The sequence below is a fragment of the Antechinus flavipes genome, chromosome 4 (assembly GCF_016432865.1).
Source record: "Antechinus flavipes isolate AdamAnt ecotype Samford, QLD, Australia chromosome 4, AdamAnt_v2, whole genome shotgun sequence".
NCBI lineage: Eukaryota > Metazoa > Chordata > Mammalia > Dasyuromorphia > Dasyuridae > Antechinus > Antechinus flavipes.
In genome coordinates this window covers 49806797-49828324 of record NC_067401.1, presented here as the reverse complement: position 1 = coordinate 49828324, position 21528 = coordinate 49806797, and the positions used below count along the sequence as shown (strand labels likewise).

The following is a 21528-nucleotide window of genomic DNA, read 5'->3' as shown; positions in this document are numbered from 1 at the left end:
TTAAGGATCCAATTACACATTTTCTTGAATGAGATCCACAAGAAGTTATTTATATAAATCATAGAATCATCCTTTTAGAGTTGGAACAGACTTTTATCAGATCTTTGAGCCCAATACACCTTTTTTGGAAACAGAATCAGGACAATTAAGTGCTTAATCCAAAGTTACATTAAGCAGTGGAGCCAAGATTTGAACACAAGCTCCTGAACTTTCAAAATATTAGCTGCCTTTAATTCAACCTGCTTCTCATCCCTAGTATGCTCTTTATTCCTTCATTTGCTCAGGCATTTTATTGCACCCACCATATTATCCTGTTCTGATTTTTTCCCCCAAAGTTTATTCCATAAAATCTCTAGAAGCCTCCCTAGCCTAACCCAACTCTAATATCATCTACATGCCCTAACAACTGTGTTCAACCTCTCTTATTTCCACTTGTTGGTAATATTTTTTTCACAATTTATGCTTATGTGATACATTCTTTCAGGGAAGAAACATATCTCTTTTTGTTAGTCTAGTAATTCTTCAAGTGCTTCCTACATAATATGTGTTTTTAAAATGCCTAAGGAAACGTTTTTGGATTCATGTTTTGTTTTTCCTCTGCCAATTTTGATGAAGGCAGGCCTGCTGTAGATGTTTGAATAAAGCAACTTTCCTTTATAATGGAGGAAAAAATACAACTAAAGCAACTGAAAGTTTTTGGAGTTTTTGAATGGTAATTATTTACCCTGCTCCTTGTGAAGCCTTTTCCAGAAGTTGTCAGTGACTGTTGAGAAGAAGTTATATCGTCCGAGTTCTCCAAGCAGTTAGTAGATTGAGTTTCTGTAGATTGGACTTGCATAGCTAAGAAAGCAAAAAACTAGTAAAATATAAAAATGCACATTTCATTCATCTAACTTCTTAAATCTATGTATTTATGTGCATAAACATATTCTTCAAACAATCTTTTTAGGCTGTAATAGTATAGTGGATAGGATCCTGCAGTGTCAAGTAATACCTTGCAAATTTAAGCTTAGTAGGAATCTGCATAAAATGGGTGAGATTGCCTGTCTTTTGAAGAGATTTGCTGGCATGTTGTAATGATACAGCAAGATGACTAAAGCACTGGATTTCAAGTAGAGAAAACCTGAATTCTCTGCCTCTGTTACCTCATCTAGGAAATGGAGGTAATAATAGTACCTACTTTATATGGTAATTGTGAGGATCAAATGAAGTAACAGTGCTTTGCAAACCTCAAAATGCCATGTTATGTAAATTCTAGTTATTGTTTGGGAGAGTGTGAATCACTTTAATTGTTTTTCATTTAATCTTTATTAAGAATTCAGACACTCTTGCAATTAATCACAGGCAGCTTCTACCATTCTGAGGGCCTTGAACACCAGTTTTTCATACATGCTGGGACTCAGACTTTCTATTCTCTTCAGAACTTAGCATTGGCAAGCACAAAGCTGAAATTCTTCTGTGGAGATTAGTACCAAGAGCTAGTTAATACCTCTTCCCAACCCACTCTCCTATTCCCTCCACCTTTCAAGCATGAGTCATGTGAAAGTGAGGCAGTCCATGAAACAAGAGTGTAATCTTCAGGGATTCAAGCTTCTTAATCCAGAGAGTACCCTGCTGTTGAAATAATGACAGAGATGTGGCTAAGCAATCAGCATATATTAGTCTATAAGGGAATTTTTTGGAAAGCACTAGAAAGTACCCAAAGTATTGCACTATATTGCCATAAAAGTACTACATGATCATTTTGAACCCTTAAGTAAGCAGATAACCCTGTGATTGGACGAAACAAGATTGTTGCAAGTATTGGTGAAAAATGTGAATTCACTATGTTTAATGGAAAGAGCTATCAACTCATAATTGCATCCTTATATAGTACTAGCAAACCTTTGGAGTATGTTAACTTTTTATCTCTGAAAAAAAAAATAGGATTGTGAGCAGCATCCTAGAAGTGCCACATTACAGCATCCAGTATGTACAATCATATCCAAGAACCAGAAAACTTTCACATAAAGTATTATGGGAGGGGTTAGTTTTGACAGAAATCTAGAAGTTCAATCACCATACTACCCTCAGGGGATACCTGAGGGCATACCAATTCATTTAATTGAATAGTGAAGAACATGCTAAAGACCAGAGATTTGAGCTCTGAGCTGAGGGAATTGAGGGAATTAGCACAAGTGGGTTAATTGTGGGGATTGAGTAAATCACTCTGATGCCATCTTATGACTCAGTTCTGGTGCTAGCTTGGTTCCCTTTCTATTCAATTATGGGTCTAGTCCAAATTCTGCCTTTATTCAATTGCCGGAATTGTGAGAAAACCTTGTTGAACTGTTTACACTAGTCCTTTGTGTCTGGGAAACTAGACCAACTCCAACTGCTGGTTAACTACTTAACCAAGGACAAAGATTATGCTGCTCAGATAACACTTGATTAAATGAATTGATGCTAAATGAAGTGCGTAGAAGCAAGAGAACATAGCAACAACAAAATTTATGTGATGATCAACTGTGATGGATTGGCTCTTTTCAACAATGAGATGATTCAGGCCAAATCTAATACTTGTGATGGAGAGAGCCATCTGCATCCAGAAAGGGGACGTTGGGATTGAATGTGGAGCACAACATAGTATTTTTACTTTTTTTGTTGTTGCTTGCTTATTTTTTTCTTATTCCACCCCCCCTTTTGATTTGATTTTTCTTGAACAGCATGATAAATGTAGAAATATGTTTAGAAAAATTGCTCCTTTGTTTCTGAATCAGATTATTAATGTTGTATTGTTTCCTTTTAATTAATTGGCCTTTTTTGTTAATTGCTTTTATTGTATAAGTCTTTGTTTTCCTGTATTCGAGGTTCAGCTGACAAGGTTTGATACTACTTTCTTAAGTAATTGACATGCATTACTTAATAAATAGATATGTTCAGATTGAACCTGTTTACCTGAATCATTTCATCTTTCACCTACAACAGAGCAAAAGATTCAATATAATCAAAATGACATATTTCTAATACATATAGATAGCCTACCAAGAATACCTACCACAAACTTTACTTTAATACCGCCTCAAGATTGGGTAATAGTTACAGTTGCCCGGTAATTTATATTTTGATGCCTAAGAGGATAGGGGAGATGAACAGACTAACAGCCTCTCTGTGGGAGAAACAGTATCCTAATCCCCTGCCTCATATGAGTTAGGATGGTGTTTTCTTAAGCAATATCGAAACTATCTAAAAGACTTGACTAAGGAGCTAAAGGCCCAAACTGACAGTAATCAATCACTTCCTGACCACCTAGGTACAAAATAGCCACAAGAAGCTTTCTGATATTTGACTGGTGAATTGAAAAGGACGACTTAGACCACAGGCTCTGCTCAGCTGAATCCATGAGTAGTATGCTAAAGACCCTCCTGCTGTGCCGAAATAAATCTATTACTGTTCAGTTACCTAATAGTGTCTCTTCGTGTTTCAATAGCTTTAGTGATATGAGAAAGAATGAAATAATCCTTGATTTCAAAGAATTTATATTACATCATATTTAAACTATCAGGACATTGGCTTGAGGTAGGCTCAACCCAGAACATGTCAGGTGATTTAAGACTAACTGAAAAAGGTCTATTGCTCTGAAGAGCTCTAAAAAGTGGAGCTTTTCAATTCAGGAAGTATTAAACACCTACTAAGTAATACAAAGGCAAAAATGAAATAGCCTTTGTCTTCAGGGAGTTTACATTGCACTGAGAGAAGGGGTAATGATTTTCAGTTTCAAAACTTTAGTACAGGAATGGAGTTTTGCTAAGTAAACTTGGGAACATACAAGATAGCTAATTGAAAGTCATTCTGTCTCTGAAGAGGAGTTGAAAGATAGGGTAGTTTTTTACCAGTCTAAAAAATAACCTAGGCCTTTGCAACAATAATACCTTGCAATTACTTGTTGCCCATTGGGAAAGTGAAGAAGAATTACTATGTTCCAGTATGATCTGCAATGACTACAAATTCTTCACTGGAAGAGTGTGGAGAAACTAGCACTTTTGTTCTGGCCAGAATGAAGTGCAAAATCAAGAGCTTTGTTGATGACACATTGCATATTAAAAGTAAATTTGTCTAGGCCTTCTCATTTTATTCAACTTGTCTTGTTTCTAGGTTCATAATATGCATGTCATCAAGGAACATGATGGGAAGGAGTCTCATAGCTCTGGCTTCCACACGAGTTAGTTGTTCATTGGGATTTTGTTGGAGAGCTCTGACATGGATTTGGGTTATAGATTGATAATTAAAAATTTAACCAATCCTACTGGAAATTTTCTAACCCCAAGTCCTATAGTTGATTAGTGCCTCAAGTGGCACTCTTAATAAAAGTAATCAAAAGAGTAGCTGTTATTTGAGCTTGGATGATTCTGTTGGCTCTTATTGAATGCCCTGCTCATCACTTTCACCTGTGCACCCTTCAAGCTTTATCTCTTCCTTTTCAGGAAGAGGTTTTCTATTCACTATATCCCAATATCTGATAGCAGAAAGCAGCTCAGTGATGACAAAATGCCACTAGCAGGGAGCAGCTTAGTGTCATATCCAGAAGATTAAAACCAGTACTTCAGTTTCCCAGATAACTTTAATATAGGGAATGGAAGCCCCTAAATAGTAGACAATTTTAATCAGCTAGAGAGGCATATTTTTCATTGTAAATAAATTGGTATTCTGGTTTATAAATCATCTTTAGTGACTTACTTAGTCTATCTAAATCAGTTCCTAAGCTTATGAAACCTGCTACTAGCACTTCAGACAACTCCAGGAGAACTAGTAATTCCATGAGCAATAAGCTCTAGTAGCAACATGAGAACTCAAGTCTGGGCACCCAGCAAATTCAAGCATTTATCCTGGTTTTTTCGCCATTTTCATATATTTTCAATTTTTTACCTTTTTTATATCCTACATAATCCTTTCTGTGCTTTCCATTTCTGTTCAGCTTTTTCAAACTCAGAACAATGCCTTTGGTCTTTTTACAATGCCATTTATAAAATGCTTCTTTAAGGAGAAAGAACCATTGCCACTTACAGTCTTCATCAGCAAGAAAGTAGGACTCAGGTGTTCTTTCTGGAAGAGGAGGAGGAGGGGATGAAGAACGCTCCTGATGTGTATCTGAGATGAAAAAAGAGCAGAAAAGCAAAAAAGTCCTTCAATTAAAGTGTCTTAATTAAAATCTTTTAAATCCTGGATGAATATTTTGTAACATTTTGTATTTATTCAGTATTAAGTTGTAACTCCCTAAGTAAAAGGATTCTAATATTTGTTCCCAAAATATTAAAGCCTCAAGTATTCTTTACCCACATTTATCCAGCCCATGAGCCTAAATAGTATCTTCTTTCTGATGTTTTTCATCATTCAATAAGCATTATGACTTTTACTCTGCACCAAGTATCCTAAGCACTAGGGATGCAGTTGAGTTCCATTCTTAGGCTGTAAACTCCCAAAGAAGAGGCCAGGCTTCTCTTCATGAGGCTTCTACTATGATGGCAAGTACAACAAAACTTTCTTTTGGGTGATTGAACACAACTAAATACCAGGGCAGTGGCTCCCAATTTTTCAAATATGAGGACTCTTTTTAATGTAAAAAAATTTTGATTCCCACATGACATCCCACATTACTATTCTTAATAGAACGCTAAAATAAGCTTTTAAATGAATTTGCTTTTTCGTAATCAGCGTCTTCTGTAGAAATAGCTTGTAATAGCACACTAGATTTAGAAGCAGGAAAGTCTGGGTCTGTCTTGATTTTGACAACTAGCTGAGTGGGTCTTAGTTTTCCTTATCTATAAAATGTAGATAATACCTCCCAGAATTACAAGGAAATCTAAATGAGATAGTGTAAAGCATCCTATCAAGGTATGTTATTAAATGCTTGGAAAAATTAACATGCAAGATAATTACAAAAGGTATATTCAATGTATATTAAACTCAGACATGCTGCATTTTTTGGAACCCAATAAACAACAAAATTGTTTTGTTTGGTGGGCATATTGATTTGCTGCCACTTTGCCATTAAAATGGCGTCTCAATAATGCTAGACTCACCTATTTGTCAGTTTGATTTTGTAGCAATCTTAGCATTTATCTCTAAAATAGGCTATTAAAGCTTTTTTTTGCCTGTACCTTATGTATAATAAGGGAAAGCATAACAGGACTATTTATTTCAAGTGTTGGAAACTGTAATGTTTCTGATTGCCAGGAAAAGATACTTTTGGAACTTAAATCGTCGTCAAATAACTGTACAGCACTATCAAGCTAATTTTTCTAAAAAGATTTTCATGTCTGCCTCTGATTAAGAATCTATACCAACTCTCTTCCACGTGTTAAAATAAATCCAAACTCCTTTGCCTGGCTTTTAAAACCTCTCTCTGGTCTTTGTTTCCCAGTTCAGTCAATCCAGTTTCTTCAATGTTAAACTATACCAGATTTAGTCATGTCTGTCATCGTACTTTTGTTAATTATGTTCCTTCACCAGAGATGTCCTCCTTCCTTGTCACTGCCTATTCAGATCTTTTCTATCTTCCATACCTCTCCCAACTATTTTAGTCCATAGTAATTTCTATCTATCCTGAATTCCTACTTCTGGGCAGTCAGCACAAAGAAAAGTTTGGCATTTAGATATATCATGTGTTTGGTCAATTTCATGTATAAAAGTTCCTTCAAGAAGTTGGTAGCCCCAGCCCTGAAGTCACTTAACACTTCCTAGTGTGACCCTGGGCAAGTTATTTAACTCCAATTGCCTCAGCAAAAAAAAAGAAGAAGAAGAAGAAGTTGGTCATCTAGGGGAGGGAATGGGAGAAAGGAGGGGAAAATTTGGAATACAAGGTTTTGTAAGGGTGCAAATGCTGAAAAATTAACCATGCATATGTTTTGAAAATAAAAAGCTTTAATAAAAATAAATTTAAAAAGAAGTTGGCTCTCCTTCGATAATCTACTTTTTTGTTAATTCATAAAACAATATGTATTAAAAATAATGTTGGGAGCATACTCTACTTCTTAGAAAAGTGCTGGGCCTGTGGTAGCTTGTTCACTGCTTATTTGATAAGATCTGAATAATCAAAGAATTAAACTCAACCACTTCCTTGCCTAATCTATCAATGCCTCTGTGGTATGAGATATAAATATCAGAAGAGCACCAGAAAAATTAGAAATTGAGGGACAGAATAATTAGGCAAGGATTCATCTTTTGACCAAGATTCTCAAGAGATCCGTAGAGGCCGAAGCTTCTGTAAAGAACATGAAAACATGTTTCATTTTGAATCACTGGAAGGAGTACTCATGAATTAGATTACAAATCCACCCAAGTATGAAAAGTGTATGTACCCTCCCCCATCCCCAAAAAAGCAACTGCGTTTTCTAGCCTCTTCCTGTGTAAATGTGCTAAATATTGAGAAAACATCCAGGTAGCTTGCTTTCATCATCACAGTTATTAATGATGGTAGAATTTTTCAGATGCCCCATAGCTAAATACTGACAGATTCTTGCCAACTGCTAGGTTTTTGAGATCCAGTCCAAATGACCCTCCTGCATCTGCTTTTTCCATTCTGCCCTATCCCAGTCTGGCAGTAAAATGGTCAAGAGTCTTGCAACATTTCATTTGAAATACAAACAAGGAAATTGGCTAAGGAATAGAGAACCTTACACAGTTAAACCTGTCTGTAGGGTGTGATAGGGAGATGGCAATGGTGGGAAAGACCGTGTAGGCTAGGAAGGGGTTCTTAACTTGGTGTCTTTGAACTTTTTTTTCTTAAATATTTTGACAGCTATATTTTGATATAATTGGTTTCCTTTGCAATCCTATGTATATTATACCACAAAAAATGTCTTGAGAAGGGGTCCTTAGGTTTTACATACTGCTAGAAGCGTCTATGATAAAAAAAAAAAAGCTTAAGAGGCTCAGGATTAAAGAAACCAGAAATATTACCTCTTGGTATAAGGGTATATACCTTTAGCTATTAGAGAAACAGTGAAGTTTTCAGAGGTGAAGTACTTAAAGTTCAGCAAACCATTTTTTACAGTTTCTGAGAGGTCTACATTATATAATTTTTAAAATTGCTTTAAAAAAGTGAAACCAAAGACAATTTTACCTGATTTGGAACTTCTCAGCTTCACACTCTACAAGTAAACAAAAGAAAAACATTTAACATCTACTGAAGAGGCAGTAAGTGATATAATGGAAATATTATTTCTCATGTTCCTATGAAGATTGCTATAGAATAAGCTCCCAGTTTCTCATCAGTTCGATGAGTTGTAAAGCCATTATTCTACAGTCTTAAAGTTCTTTTATATTCTATAACATTTATTTCCTTCCCACTTAGAAGTTCTCAGAGACGTTTTCCTACACTTATTTTAGGTGGTACAGGGTTAGAGCACCAACCCTGAAATCAGGAGGACTTGAATTCAAATCTGGTCTCAAACACTTAACATTTCCTAGCTGTGTGATCCTGGGCAAGTCACTTAAAGCCAATTGCCTCAGCAAAAAAACAAATCAATTGTTAAAAATGGAGACCTAAGTTAATTCCTCACCTGCTTTTAGGATCAAGTCTTTTGGTATAAAAGTGACTATATTAAAGCACATACTATAATGCTTATCTGGCTTTATGGTGCTTCTAATGCACACAGTGATATTAAATGTCTACCTACCATGTGTTTAACAAAATAAAAAATAGAAAAATTTAAAACAATTTATTGGCCTGTGTAAATTTTTGTAGACTAGCTTTAAGAAATAGGTAGAAATACAAAATAGTTACGTATAATTTTCTCTGAAGCTTATTGTTGTAAGAAGACGATTCTTAATATACAGAGAAGCTAGAAAGTTGCTTCTTGTATATATCACTCCACAATTAATTTATATTGCCTACCAGAAGATTGATGTAAGTAACTGCAAAATCGTGAAGCATTTTGCTTTTTTTTATGAAAGCTTTTTTTTCCCAAAACATGCGTGGACAATTTTTCAACATTAGACCTTGCAAAACCTTGTGTTCCAATTTTCCCCGCCCTTCCCCCATGCCCTCCCCTAAATGGCAAGTAGTCTAATATATGTTAAACATGAACCATTCTATTTTTATTCAGATAATTATTTAAGTTCATTTCAGATGCTACCTCCTTTCCTGATCCACCCAAATGAAAAGATCTCTTTCCTTTGAATTTTGACCCCACCTCTCATGGAATTTATCATGTTATGTCTGCCACTGTAGTTATTTTTTGTCTAATCTCCCCTGCTAGGTTATAAGCTTGGAGGCAAAAATCCTATCCAAATTCATCTTTGTTATCCCTTATAGTACCTAACATCATTCTGAAGATTAGGTACTTAGTAAATATTGATTGAATGAATTAGTAGAGTGAATAACTGCTTAGAAATGCGTAAACAAAGAACTATACTCAACTAAACCCAGATGAGATGAGTCAAGAGAGATATACTTATTTACCTTACTTGGCTTCAGTCGAATTGAGTCATCAGATTTCTCTAACAAAATTCCACTCCATTCCAATGATGTTCCAATTTTTAGCTCTACAGGAGAAGACTGCGGTTTGGAACTTGTCTCTAAAAAGTTTCCTGGAACCCATTAAATATGATTCAATTCCTGGGAACATTTATTCCCTTGAAAGTTAAATTTGACTCAAAATCAACACACAGAACATATGGAGTTACAGATCTCTAGAGCTGAAAGAGAATTTGGGATGATTTGGTCCCACTATCCACTCATTTTGCCTGAGTTTTATGTGGGGACCAGAGTCATGACTACATTGGGAAGATCTAGAGTTTGTCTTCAGGGTACACATTTCCCCAAATCCTAATTTCTGCCCCTCTTTCTCAAAGTCTGTTTTGTGCAAACGGGCAAGAGGACCATCATCAGGTCCTTGAAAAGCCTCAGACCAACACAAACCATTCCCATTCCTTTCAGCCAAATTTATTCTGGGCAACTGACTCTGGCCACATTGTGATTTTTAAGCCATCTATACTCACCAGATTCCTCAGCCACAATAAAGGATTCAGGTGTTCGCTCAGGCAAAGGAGGAGGGATTTCATCATCTAACCCTGGAAGTTCTGATAATCAAAAATATCAAAAACATGGACTCAACAAAATTGAATAATCCAAAGAAAGTTCTAATTCTAATGCAAATTCTTGACTACATCATTAACTACTTTCAACCAATGAGATACCTACTTGTTCCACCATCTGGGAGAGAAAAGTAAAAGGGATTCACTGATCTTGATTTCACTATACAAGTAATTCAGATCCCAGAATTTCAGTGTTGTTAACGACTCAGCAGCTTATCCAACCAACCTATACTAGCTCAGAAAGGCAGTATGATGTGGTGGAAAGAGCATTGGGTTTAGGGGCAGGAAGATTAGGAGCTTATGGACACTAGCTGAGTATCTAACTTCTCTGAGCCTTCATTTTTTTATCTGTAAAATAGGGTAACAATAAACATGGGGCTTGTCTTCTAATATTTTTGTTAGGATCAAATGAGATATATGTATAAACAGAAGTGCCTGCAAGCCCTCAAATGTTATTCAGATATTTGCTGCTATTATTCTATTTTTGTTTTAACACCTAATAGTCCTATAAAATTCAAGTATATTTCATGACCATCTCAAGTACCAGGGAAATTAGTAAAATAAAACATATTAATCTGAGGGAATTTTAAGTTGTTTTCTATATATCACCTTTCTTTGAATATTTTGTTCCTTATATATTTTATTCCTTGCACCAAAAAATATAAATTTTTTTGCAACTTACTCATCTGTGTTGATAGTTAATATATGAATATAATGGTCTCCGGACCATCTCTTTAATGATAATGCAGAAACTTGGACTATAGACATTTCCCTTATTTCTAGATACCAGAAAAATAGGGCATTAATGTGTATTTATGATATTCTCCTGAAATATTTAATCACTTGGAGGCAGGGAGATATTAAAAATGAATGCCCACTAGGTGGCATTAGTATCAGTACAACTTCTGAAAATGGAGATTTGTTATTTACACATGCCCAGCAATATTGTGAATATCTAGTGAGGCATTTAAATTCTTAAACAACTCCAGGGAATCTGGGATTTGTATTTATATCCTAGTATCTAGTAATATGCCAGGCACATAATAGGCACTTAGTAAATGTTGATTCATTGATTATTTAGATTGAGTCTAAGAAAGGTTTTTCTATATATATAATGTTATGTATATGTATACGTATATATTTACCTTACCACAAAATATTCTGCAAACACAACTATTTCTGTGCTTTGCAAATATAACAATTATATTTGTTGATCTTTTAATTTAGCTCTGTAAGTACTCTGAATAGCAAGGAGGTTTTTATTCCTGTTTATGTAATAATAACTGTATAAAGAAAATATTTTTACATGCATGCTAAGGAGAACTCAACTTCCTTTCTGTCTCCTCTCACCCCTCATCACCTCTTCAACTTCCCAAGCTCTATGATTTCATAAGTATAAGTCCTACCTTTATTAAAACATTCTAAACCCCTATCTATGCCTCTGATAATTTAATGCTGTGGTCTACTCAAAATGCCTCAATGATGACTAGCCTGATAATGGGCTTCTCTGAACTCATCAAATGTCAGCTACAAAATCTGCAACTTGATCCATACTTTGAGAGTTTGTACTTTGCTGGCATGATTTTTTGGGGGAAAAAAAAGGAACCCTTATTGCCATAATAAGGTACTGGAGAAGAGCTTTTATTCAAATTTCCCAATATTCCAAACAGCCCAAAAGAATAATCTTACACTTCTTAATATCCCCAATGGAAAAAGTCACCCAAACTTCTAAACTTAACATGAAAAATGACAATATTTGTACTACACCTACAGAGTATATGTACCCTTTTTTCCAGTGTAATAGCAAAAGGAGTGGAAGCAAAAGTTACTAGCATGTGAGAGAGAAACTCAACATCAGTTCTTTTTCATTCTTATCATATGTAAAAAGCAATGCTATTTCTATCACATGAAATAGTTGCAACTAAGTTCTCCTACAATAAAAAATGTGGGGTAACCAACAGAAACAGGTTTGGGACATATATGTGTCTATCTATGTATATGTATTTGTATATCTATGTGTAGGTGATAGAGTGGATGGAGCCCTGGGCCTGGAGCCAGGAATATCTGAGTTCAAATCCAGCCTCAGACTCTTACTAGCTGTGTGAGCTTAGGCCAGTCCTTTAGTCTCCATTTTCTTTAGTTCTATGAGAATCAAGTAAGATAATATTTGTGAAAATTGCTTAGCGTGTTACCTGGCATATGATAAATACCCTAGAAATATTAGGTATTATTTTATTTTTATGCTATTCCTTTGGCATTGCCTAGCCTTAATCACTGAAGTGCAGCCTCAGTCAAACTGTTGAAGACCTGAGCTTATAAAGCCCAAGGCCTCCCATTGCATCTAGGCCATCGCCAGGTATGCAGTCTCTATCTGGCCACTGAGCCCAGGTGGCTCCAGCGGGGACAGGGAGGCAGGGTACCTTGCACGGCCTCCCTCACATCCAATTCCCAATTTTGGGAAATTTGAATGAAAGCTCTTCTCCAATGTCAATGTCATAGCATTCCCCCCCCTCCCAATGTCAGGGAACTCTTCCAGGGCAAAGGACAAACAACAATCTCTGTAATTAACAGTAAAACACTTGTGAAGTCAGAAAGCTTCAGAGCCAGATGGGACTTTGAAAGCCTTAGAGTCCAATGCCCTCATTTTACAAATAAGGATACTCAGGCCCAATAAAATCAGGTGGCTTGCCCCAGGATCACCCAGTTGAGGTAGGATTCGAACCTGGGTCTTCTGGACTCTGAGTCTGATGATGGCTGCCTTGTTTTTTTTTTTTGTTTGTTTGTTTGTTTTTAATTAGGAAACCACATCTGCTGATAAATTAATCTTAGGATTGCATACAACTTTAATTACTTACCCATTGATGTCCTTCTACTGAGAGATGAGTGAAAATGATTGGATGCTAAAGGATTAAGTGAACTTCCATCAGAAATTGGAGTTGTAGTGGCTGTAGATGATAAAAAGAGAGTTTCATCTGGCTTCAAGCAATCAACACACATAGGAGAACCAGCATTACTTGGAGGTGACTGTGAAAAATAAGGGTCTTCTGCTAAGGGAGTATAAGGATGTACCCTGTATACATTGGAAACATGGAGCTTTGGATGGAAAGCATTAGGTATTTGGGGCTTTGTGCCACCCAGGAGATGATTCAGTTCCACTGAAGAAATACTTTTTGACTTTTGAGCCTGTAAGTCAACAGAAGAGTAGGAGTGGCCTTGCTGGGCATCCAAACAAGGGTATGCAGCTTTGATTTCACACTCCTTCGATTGCCTGTGTGGTGGCAACTCAAAAGGAATGGATTTGGTTCGTGTTAAAGCATTTGCGTTAGGCTGCCTTCCCTTTGTGTTTGCAGATCCTGAAGTGGGAGAAGTCCCCGCCGAAATGGAGTTCAAGTCCAAACTTCCATGCTTTTGAAGTGGTTCCCCAACCAATGGATATAACTTAGTCTCCCATTTCATAAAACTATCTGCATTTTTCTCACAACTAGAATTTAATTCCAAATCTTCAACAGAAATGCCCTGCTTAACTGAATGCAAACTGAGTCCTTGGCTTCCATGTAGTTCAGGGGCACCACAATCCAGTACTGTTTCTTCTTGGATCACATGCTTATTCTGCTGGCATTTAATTACTGAGTCTTTTTCAGCAGCACTGTAACAAATAGTAACAAGCGAGAACAGTTATGACTGAGAAGCACATATTCATTCTCCTATCCCTCCATATGTGGATTATTTACAAAACTCACCAAAGTGGTGGAGTCCGAGAATAAGGATCACATTCTAGAGCTGCATGTGGCTTAAGGGCAGCATGGTTGGCTTGAATCTTTGGAAGAAAAGGAGGAAGACAGGGAGTGAAGAAATGGCTTGGACATTTAAGAAGATATATTGAGGAGAGCTACCAAGTAAACTTTTGTGCAGTAATAGGTTGTTCATAGATCTACTTTCTCCACTGTTTTTTAGAAGGGAGGGCAGAAATTCTTTAGGAAAGCTAAAGATTTTCAAATGATTTTTGAAAAAATTAGGTGAGTCACAAATTTTGAGATTTAGGGAATTACTTAGTCCAGACCTGTGAGGAGCAATGTGCATGTGTGTGCATGTTTGCATATATTCCTTTAATCTATCTCTTTAAATCCCTCATTTCCTTTAAGATGTACTTTAAACAACACCTTCTGCACAAAGCTTTTCCTGATCCTCCTTCTCTACCAAACTACACTATATATATCTTCTGTGTGTGTGTGTGTGTTTACACACATATATATTCATACCTATAAACATATTCATTTATATTTGTCATCTGTTTTTATGGGTTCTTGCATCTTTTCAATTAGAATGTAAGTTCTTTAAAAATTGGGTTTGAGTCATTCATTTTGCTTGTTTGCACAGTGTCTGTCACATAGTAAATGCTTAATAAATGCTGAATAGATTGATGAAGGTTCTTTGCCGATTACTAGAGATTCAAACATAAAAATAAATAAGACTATATATTACAGACAGATTGCCAATCTACATTCATAAAGAAATTTTCCACCCTGAGTTTTCCCCAAACCAATAAAATCCCAGTCTTAATCGAAAAAAAACTCTTTAAAGGTTTGTATCTATTAGTAAAAGAGTGGAAACGTCTTGCTAGCTCCACATCGTGTTTATCTTCTTCTTGAACCTTGAACAAGACACTGAGTTCTTTCTTGACCCAAACTGCCGAGCATTCCAACTCTCCTGCAGAGAGCACGACTCCGTGGGGCTGGCCGTGGTTTGAGCCAAATGGACGCTGGCCAAATAGATTATTTTGTGGAGAACTCACACGGGGCCGTTAGAAAAGCAAAAGAAGGACACACTCAAGGTTTCTCTTGAGAACTTTAAAATGGATTCATGACATGGAAGACCCTGGCCCGGGCCCGCCCAGAGAAGGGCTACGCTTTGTGAGCAAAGCAGAAGGGAGTAAGTTCCGAAGAAACACGAGATGCGCAAAGTCAGAGAAGCCCCCCAAATGTCCATAGGGACTATTTGTGCGCGACCTGCGGCAGAGGGTCCCGGGCTCGTCTCGGTCCGATCCGCCCCAGCCGGACACCCTCACCTGACTCTTAAGAGTGATGTAAGCCCCTCATACTTTCCCTCTCCGGTCTCCCTGGTGACCTAATCACCTCCCGTCTCTGCAGCCGTCCCACGAACTCTCCCCTGAGCCTGCCGAGGTCTCCTTACAGACCTTGCGCTACCTGTCCGACTCCTCTGCCTTCGTTAATCACTGCAGCGGACAACTCCTTAGCACCAAAAGGAAGCTCGAGCTTCTCTCATTTATCTTTTAGATTAGCGGCACAATCTCGTTCTCAGGATCCGAACTCCTAACCCCAAAATTCACTTTGGCTTTTCTCTGTTCTTCCCCCGACACATCCAGTCCGCGCCTGTTCTCGCACTTCTGCTTCCCTGAGACCGTTCGCAGGGTTCCTACCCTGATTCAGACCACCCTCGTCTCTTGTCTGGGCTAGTGTAACGGCCTCCCCATAGTCTTCCTGTTTCCAGCCTAACCGCTGTCCAGCCTAACCTCCGATTTCTGAGAATCCTCTCATGTTCCTCCCCTACCGGATCTTTGTTCTTCTCAGAAGACTTCGGTGATAACACATTGACTACCTACTCCTGCTCCTGGTATTCAAGAACCTCCACAGCCTTCTCTCAAATCACCTGTCCAACTTTTCCTCAGAGTATTCTTTTTCATGTAATCTATATTCCCCATAAACTAGATTATTTTACAAATCTAATTCTCATTTTGCCAGAATTTTTGTGCATCTATTATCCCATGCTTAAAATGGACTCTTATCTCTACTCTTATCAATTAAACCCATCCCTTCTTTAAAGATTCAAATTAGACCTAGTTACCACCTCCTTCAGGAAGCCTTCTCTAACGTCTTATACCTTCCACCTAACTGAAAATAACTTTTCCTTTCTAGAATTTCTCATAGTACTCTGATTGAACTTCCCATATGCATGTATTTTATTCCCCCTTGTATTATTTGTGCATTTATCTTTCCTCCAATTAGATTATGAGATACTTAAAAGCAGAGTCTGTGACTTATCTATCTTTATATCTCCAGCATTTGAAGCACACTTATAAGCACTTAATAAAATTATGTTGAATTGTTGAACTAATTGTAAGGTAGGATATGATTATATTGTTTGAGATGACTAAGGTCTATTTTGGGTCTCCAAAGCTAATAACTACATCAAATAAAACTCTGATACTATACATTTAGATTATAAAGTAGATGTTAATATTGTCTCTCAATAATATTTAAATGTTTGATTTTTTGGTGCTTCTAATCACTCAACCTGTATTTTTTATGTGACATCTCTAGGCCAAGAACTGTGGTAAGCCCTAGATATACAAATATCAGTAATGATACATTCTATTTCAAAGAATCTTACAATATAATAGGAATGCAACAAGTATATAAATATACATACACAGCACCAATATTGAACAAATATATTTAAAAAATCTAAAACCTATTATTTTTATGATATGTTATGATATATAAACTATATTATAAAAATTAAATATACTAAAATAGTTGGGAAGAAAGGATACTAGTATGATGATATATCATTTCCTTTTGTCTCATCATTACCTCATTCACCTTAGAGCTGACATTATCCTTGTATCTTCGTTTATGATACTTCTTTCTCTCCCTAATTTCACACCTACTACAGCATATACAGATTTTCTACCTTTTTGAACTTTGATACTTTTTCACATTGTATTATCCATGCCAGCTTCTGCTATTTGCTACATATAACATGTGTATTAATCTTGTCTTCCCAATGACATTGTAAGCCTCCTGAGAACAGAGACTATATCTTAAACTTCAGTTGTATTCTTTGAGCGTGAAATTGTTAACTATTATTGTTGCTTTAAATTCTTAATAAAAATTACTCTTAATAAACTCTAAAAGTAATTCTTAATTAAAAAGAAAAGGCTATGTGTTTATAGATATTCTAAGGATAGAATCAGTAATCATACCTTTTTAAAAGTTTGGTACAGCACCTAGCAGTGAATGAATAATAATAATAGTAATATGTGTGAGATAGTACTGATGTAATAAATGAATCCCAGTACTTAGCACAGTGCCTGGTGAATAGTAGGTACTTAATAAATGCTTCTTGACTGATTAGAATCAAGATCTGGGTTTGAATTCTGGCTCTGTTATTTACCATATGACTTTGGGTCAATAACTTGGGTAATCAGTCAATCCATAAATAAACATTTATTAAGCACATATGATATGTCAGACATTGGGCTAAGTCCTGGGAATTCAAAGGAAATAAAAATTTTTAAAAAAACACTCTTGCTTTCAAGGAGCTCATTCTAGTAGGGTAGAAAAAATGTAAATAACTATGTAAATACATAGTATAGAAGACATGACTAAGATAAACTAGTGAAAGTTAAAGCAAGATCAAATTAGCAAAGATGATAAAAAATGGATTCTATATCAAACTTGTGGAAAAATCAAAACACCATTGGTAGACTATGAATTGGTCCAACCATTCTGTAAAATAATTTGGAATTATGTAGCAAAAGGCATTATTTAATTGGGATTATACCCAATAACAGAAAGGTCATCCGTTATCTGACAAAATATTCATAGCAGTAGTATTATTTGTTGTAACCAAAAAAAAAAAAAATCCAAACAAACTAGAAACAAAATGGAGCTCATTCATTGGGAGATGGCAGAATAAATCTTTTGTCTTTCTTTGTAGTTCTAACATGTAGCACAATACCTGACTCATAGTAAGTACTTAGTATTTGTTGACTTGACTTGGCTTTTCCATATAACAGTCCTTTTGATACTTAAGTAAAGTTAAATACATTCCTAGCTTCTTCAATTGATCTTCATATTAAAGGTGCTCAAGACTCTTCAACCTTCATCAATATCTTTCTTAAACTGCTGTGCCCAGAAAGGAACATAATACTCCAGATATGATATGACTAGGTAGATTTCAGAGGAACCATTACTTCCTTTTTCTTGGAAGTTACAGCTTTCTCATTGCAGTCCAAATTTTAATTAGCAATTTTTTTTTTTCTGGCTGCCTTACAGCTCTGCTAACTTATACTAAGTTTGTAGTTCACAAAATAAACTTAATTTTTTTCAAACTGCTGTCTGTATTTGTGAATTTAATTTTTTTTGCAAATATAAAACTTTATATTTTTGTTGACATTCATATTCATAGACCAACTTTCTCACCAGACTTAGATTCTGACTTTGTCATGGTATATTAGCTATCCCTCCCAACTTTGTGTTATAGTAGTAATAATAATAAACAAGCTTTTCTATAGGGCTTTAAAGTTTTCAACATGCTTTATGAAAATTAACTTGAGACAAGGAAACCAAGCAGAAGGCCTTATTCTGTTTGATCCCTGAGGACAAAATTGGGTGCAGTGGGGTGGGAGTTGTAAAGAGGGAAATGTAGGCTTAATTTCAGAGGGAAAAAACCAACTTAACAATTTGAGCTATCCAAAAGTAAGAGTGGACTGCCTTGAAAGGTGATGAGTTCCCTCTCACTGGAATTCTTTAAAGTCTGGATGATCACTTGTTAGGTATATTATAGTGGAAAATTTTGGTATGTATTGGACTAGATGGTCATTCCAGTTTCTTCTAACCCCCAAAACAAAACCTGCATAATTTAGAGAGTAGTATATTTTTAATAAAAGGAAACCATCCTCTTCAAAACATGTGAGTTTAAATAAAAAAGAATCAATCTGATTTTCTAATGAAAATAATAATTATAATATAAAGAAAACAAATTTCTAATGAAAATAAAATTTAAATTTTGATTGGTTAAGAAAGTGGTATTCCATTGATCATATAATATTTAGAAAGAAATATGATAAATCACAACTGTGACAAATTTTAATATAGATGTTACTTCTTTTAGCCTTAATTTCCTAATCTATAAAATGAGAGGTTTGGACAAGATGATCCCTAAGATTCTTTACAACTTTTAAGATTTATGATTATATATATATATATATATATATATATATATATATATATTTGAGCAACCTATAGGATGTGATCAATTTGGCATCCAATGGTCTTTAGTTTTCTTACTGTCTGATCTTACTCTTGTTTTGGCCTACCAAGATGGTTTTTGTGTTTTATATGCCTCAGCTAAAAACTGATTTAAAAAACCCCAACTTTACAAACATCAGCCATGCATTTGTAGTGATGACAAGGTAGGGATTGTAACGACAAAACCACATCTGGACTCAGTTTTTTTCTATGCTTTGACTAGCTAAGTCTGACTTCTCACTTGCGTGTCACATTCAATTATCTGAAGCACAAGATAATAATTCATTTTTTCTGCACTCCCAAGTCATGCTTGTATTTATATTTAGTTTATATTTATTTTTTATATTTTTATTATATTATAATGTATTTATATTTAGCAGAAAATATATGCAACAGTTGATTAATATTGAAAATATTTTTTCTAAATTGAAAACCTTCCCTGGATTACTTCATCTAATGGCTATAATACCACTTTTCTACCTCACAGGAAATTTGTAGAACCGTCCCATGCACATCAAGTCCCTGCTGGTAATGGTAGTGGCAGGTAACAAATTAAGCACTATAATATATTTTGAGATCTTTTGGCAGAAGACAACTCTGAGCATCAAAGGAAGAAAATATACTTGAATCCTACCTCTGGACCAGCAGCGTCCCGATTATCTGTGAGAATTTCCATTTGTTTCTTAAACAGTTCTAACACAGCATTGTAGACCAACTCATACTGCTCCTAAAGAACACAAACCAAGCATCAAAAGCCTGCCGAACCATAGGGCCGGGTGAGAGATCATGTGGCCTAATGGAATTCATGACCTATATAGTTAGGAAATGTGACATTTACTAGTTGTATAATTGGATCACATCATTTAACCTCTCCAAGACTTAGTTTTTCCAATATGTCAGATGATTAGAGGTAGAAAATGGGAGATGTTTCAGTGGACTAAATCGCATTAGAGAAAATTCTGAGGAGCTGCCTCACGTTTTGTAAAGCATAATAACAATTTGGGAAAACAGGTATGGTAGAAAACACACTGAATTTTAGAGTCCAGAAATCAGGGAGACTGCTTCATGGCTTAGCTATTTCTGTGATCGTAGGTGAATTATTCAATCCCTCTTAAGTTTTCTCATCTGTAAAAGGAAGGGGGTGGATGAAATGGTTTCTGATATCTCTTCCATATCTAAAGCCTATGATTCTATTCTATATATTAAGTATATAATATTTGAATCATTTTTATATCATTCTCTCACTTGATCCTCACAACAGCTGTATGAGATCAAAAATCAACAAGCATTTATTAAGTACCTACTATGTGCCAAGCTAAATGCTGAGTTAATAAGAAAGGTTGTAAAATTGTACTTAATTTACAGATAAGGAAGGAGACTCAGAAAGGCTAAATACTTTCTCAGAATTACCATAATCAGAAGCACAGCATACTATACGTCAGATTTTGAATCTAAGACCAGTGTTCTTTCCACTATACTACATTACTGAATATCTCATATGGTTTGTTGGTTTTTTTTTAATGGCTCACTGCCTGTGGTTTCTAGATCTTATATAAAGTTAAAGCTTTTCATTATAAGGTGATTTAATTTCTATTGCCTATCATAATGCTGATGGATTCTTGCTTCTGCTATCCCAATTTTTCTTCAAGGAAAAGTTCTAGGTACAGCAAACTAGTGTTTTAGAGGTAATAATTGCATTCGAATTTAGAAACTCTTCATTTGAATGATACTATTCAGGGATTTTTCCTTCCTTTCACTTCATATGGTCTTAATCAAATTAAGTACAAACTTTCCATAAATGAGTTATCAGAATACAGTTTATACTTGTAGTTTTTCAATACACCAGTAGTATCTCAGGGATTGTTAATTTTCAGCCGAAAATCTATTTAAGAAAAAATATTTTGTTAAGAAAGAAGGAAAAGCAAGCAGGAAGTGTAAACATCAGATTATGCTTTATTTCCAGAGTAGAAGAAATGAAAAAATGAGTGTTCTAATTCACTGCTTTTTGATAATTCCATAATATGAAGGTAAATAACAAAATGTTTCAGGCATTTTGTATTTGTCTGAATAAGGAAACCATTTAGGGTAGCTTTCATTTAGGAATATTTCTTTTTAAAAGTGCTTTTATACAACATTCTTATGTAGCATACATTATGAGATCTCATTCCATTTGCATGGACTGACTCTCCCTTTAAATCTGACAATGGAACTAATTCAGTTGATGAAAAATCTTTTCTATTTCTTAGGAAGAAGAAAGAAAATGCCTACAATCAACATGAGAAATGTTGAGGAGGAAGAGTTTCCCCATAGTCTCAACAGAAAAATGAAAACCTTTCTTGGTGTGAGGCAAATCAATAGTTTTGTTTTGAAATTACTACTTCTTTTTCTTTGACCTAAT

The 21528-nt window shown here is 35.5% G+C and overlaps 1 protein-coding gene across 2 annotated transcripts in view; it reads right to left on the bottom strand.

The window, feature by feature from the left end:
* The window catches only part of PTPN22 (protein tyrosine phosphatase non-receptor type 22), a 66086-nt gene that overhangs the window by 12141 nt on the left and 32417 nt on the right, over window positions 1-21528 (bottom strand). The window contains exons 11-18 of one of the 2 annotated variants that reach the window (XM_051992990.1): window positions 19765-19857; window positions 13818-13894; window positions 12933-13723; window positions 9982-10062; window positions 9443-9570; window positions 8102-8129; window positions 5044-5127; window positions 725-840 (exon numbers count right to left, since the gene is read on the bottom strand). In XM_051992990.1, the coding sequence (XP_051848950.1) occupies window positions 725-840; window positions 5044-5127; window positions 8102-8129; window positions 9443-9570; window positions 9982-10062; window positions 12933-13723; window positions 13818-13894; window positions 19765-19857 (1398 nt within the window). The remainder of the gene's footprint in view (window positions 1-724; window positions 841-5043; window positions 5128-8101; window positions 8130-9442; window positions 9571-9981; window positions 10063-12932; window positions 13724-13817; window positions 13895-19764; window positions 19858-21528) is intronic. The other variant, XM_051992991.1, reaches the window with a different exon arrangement.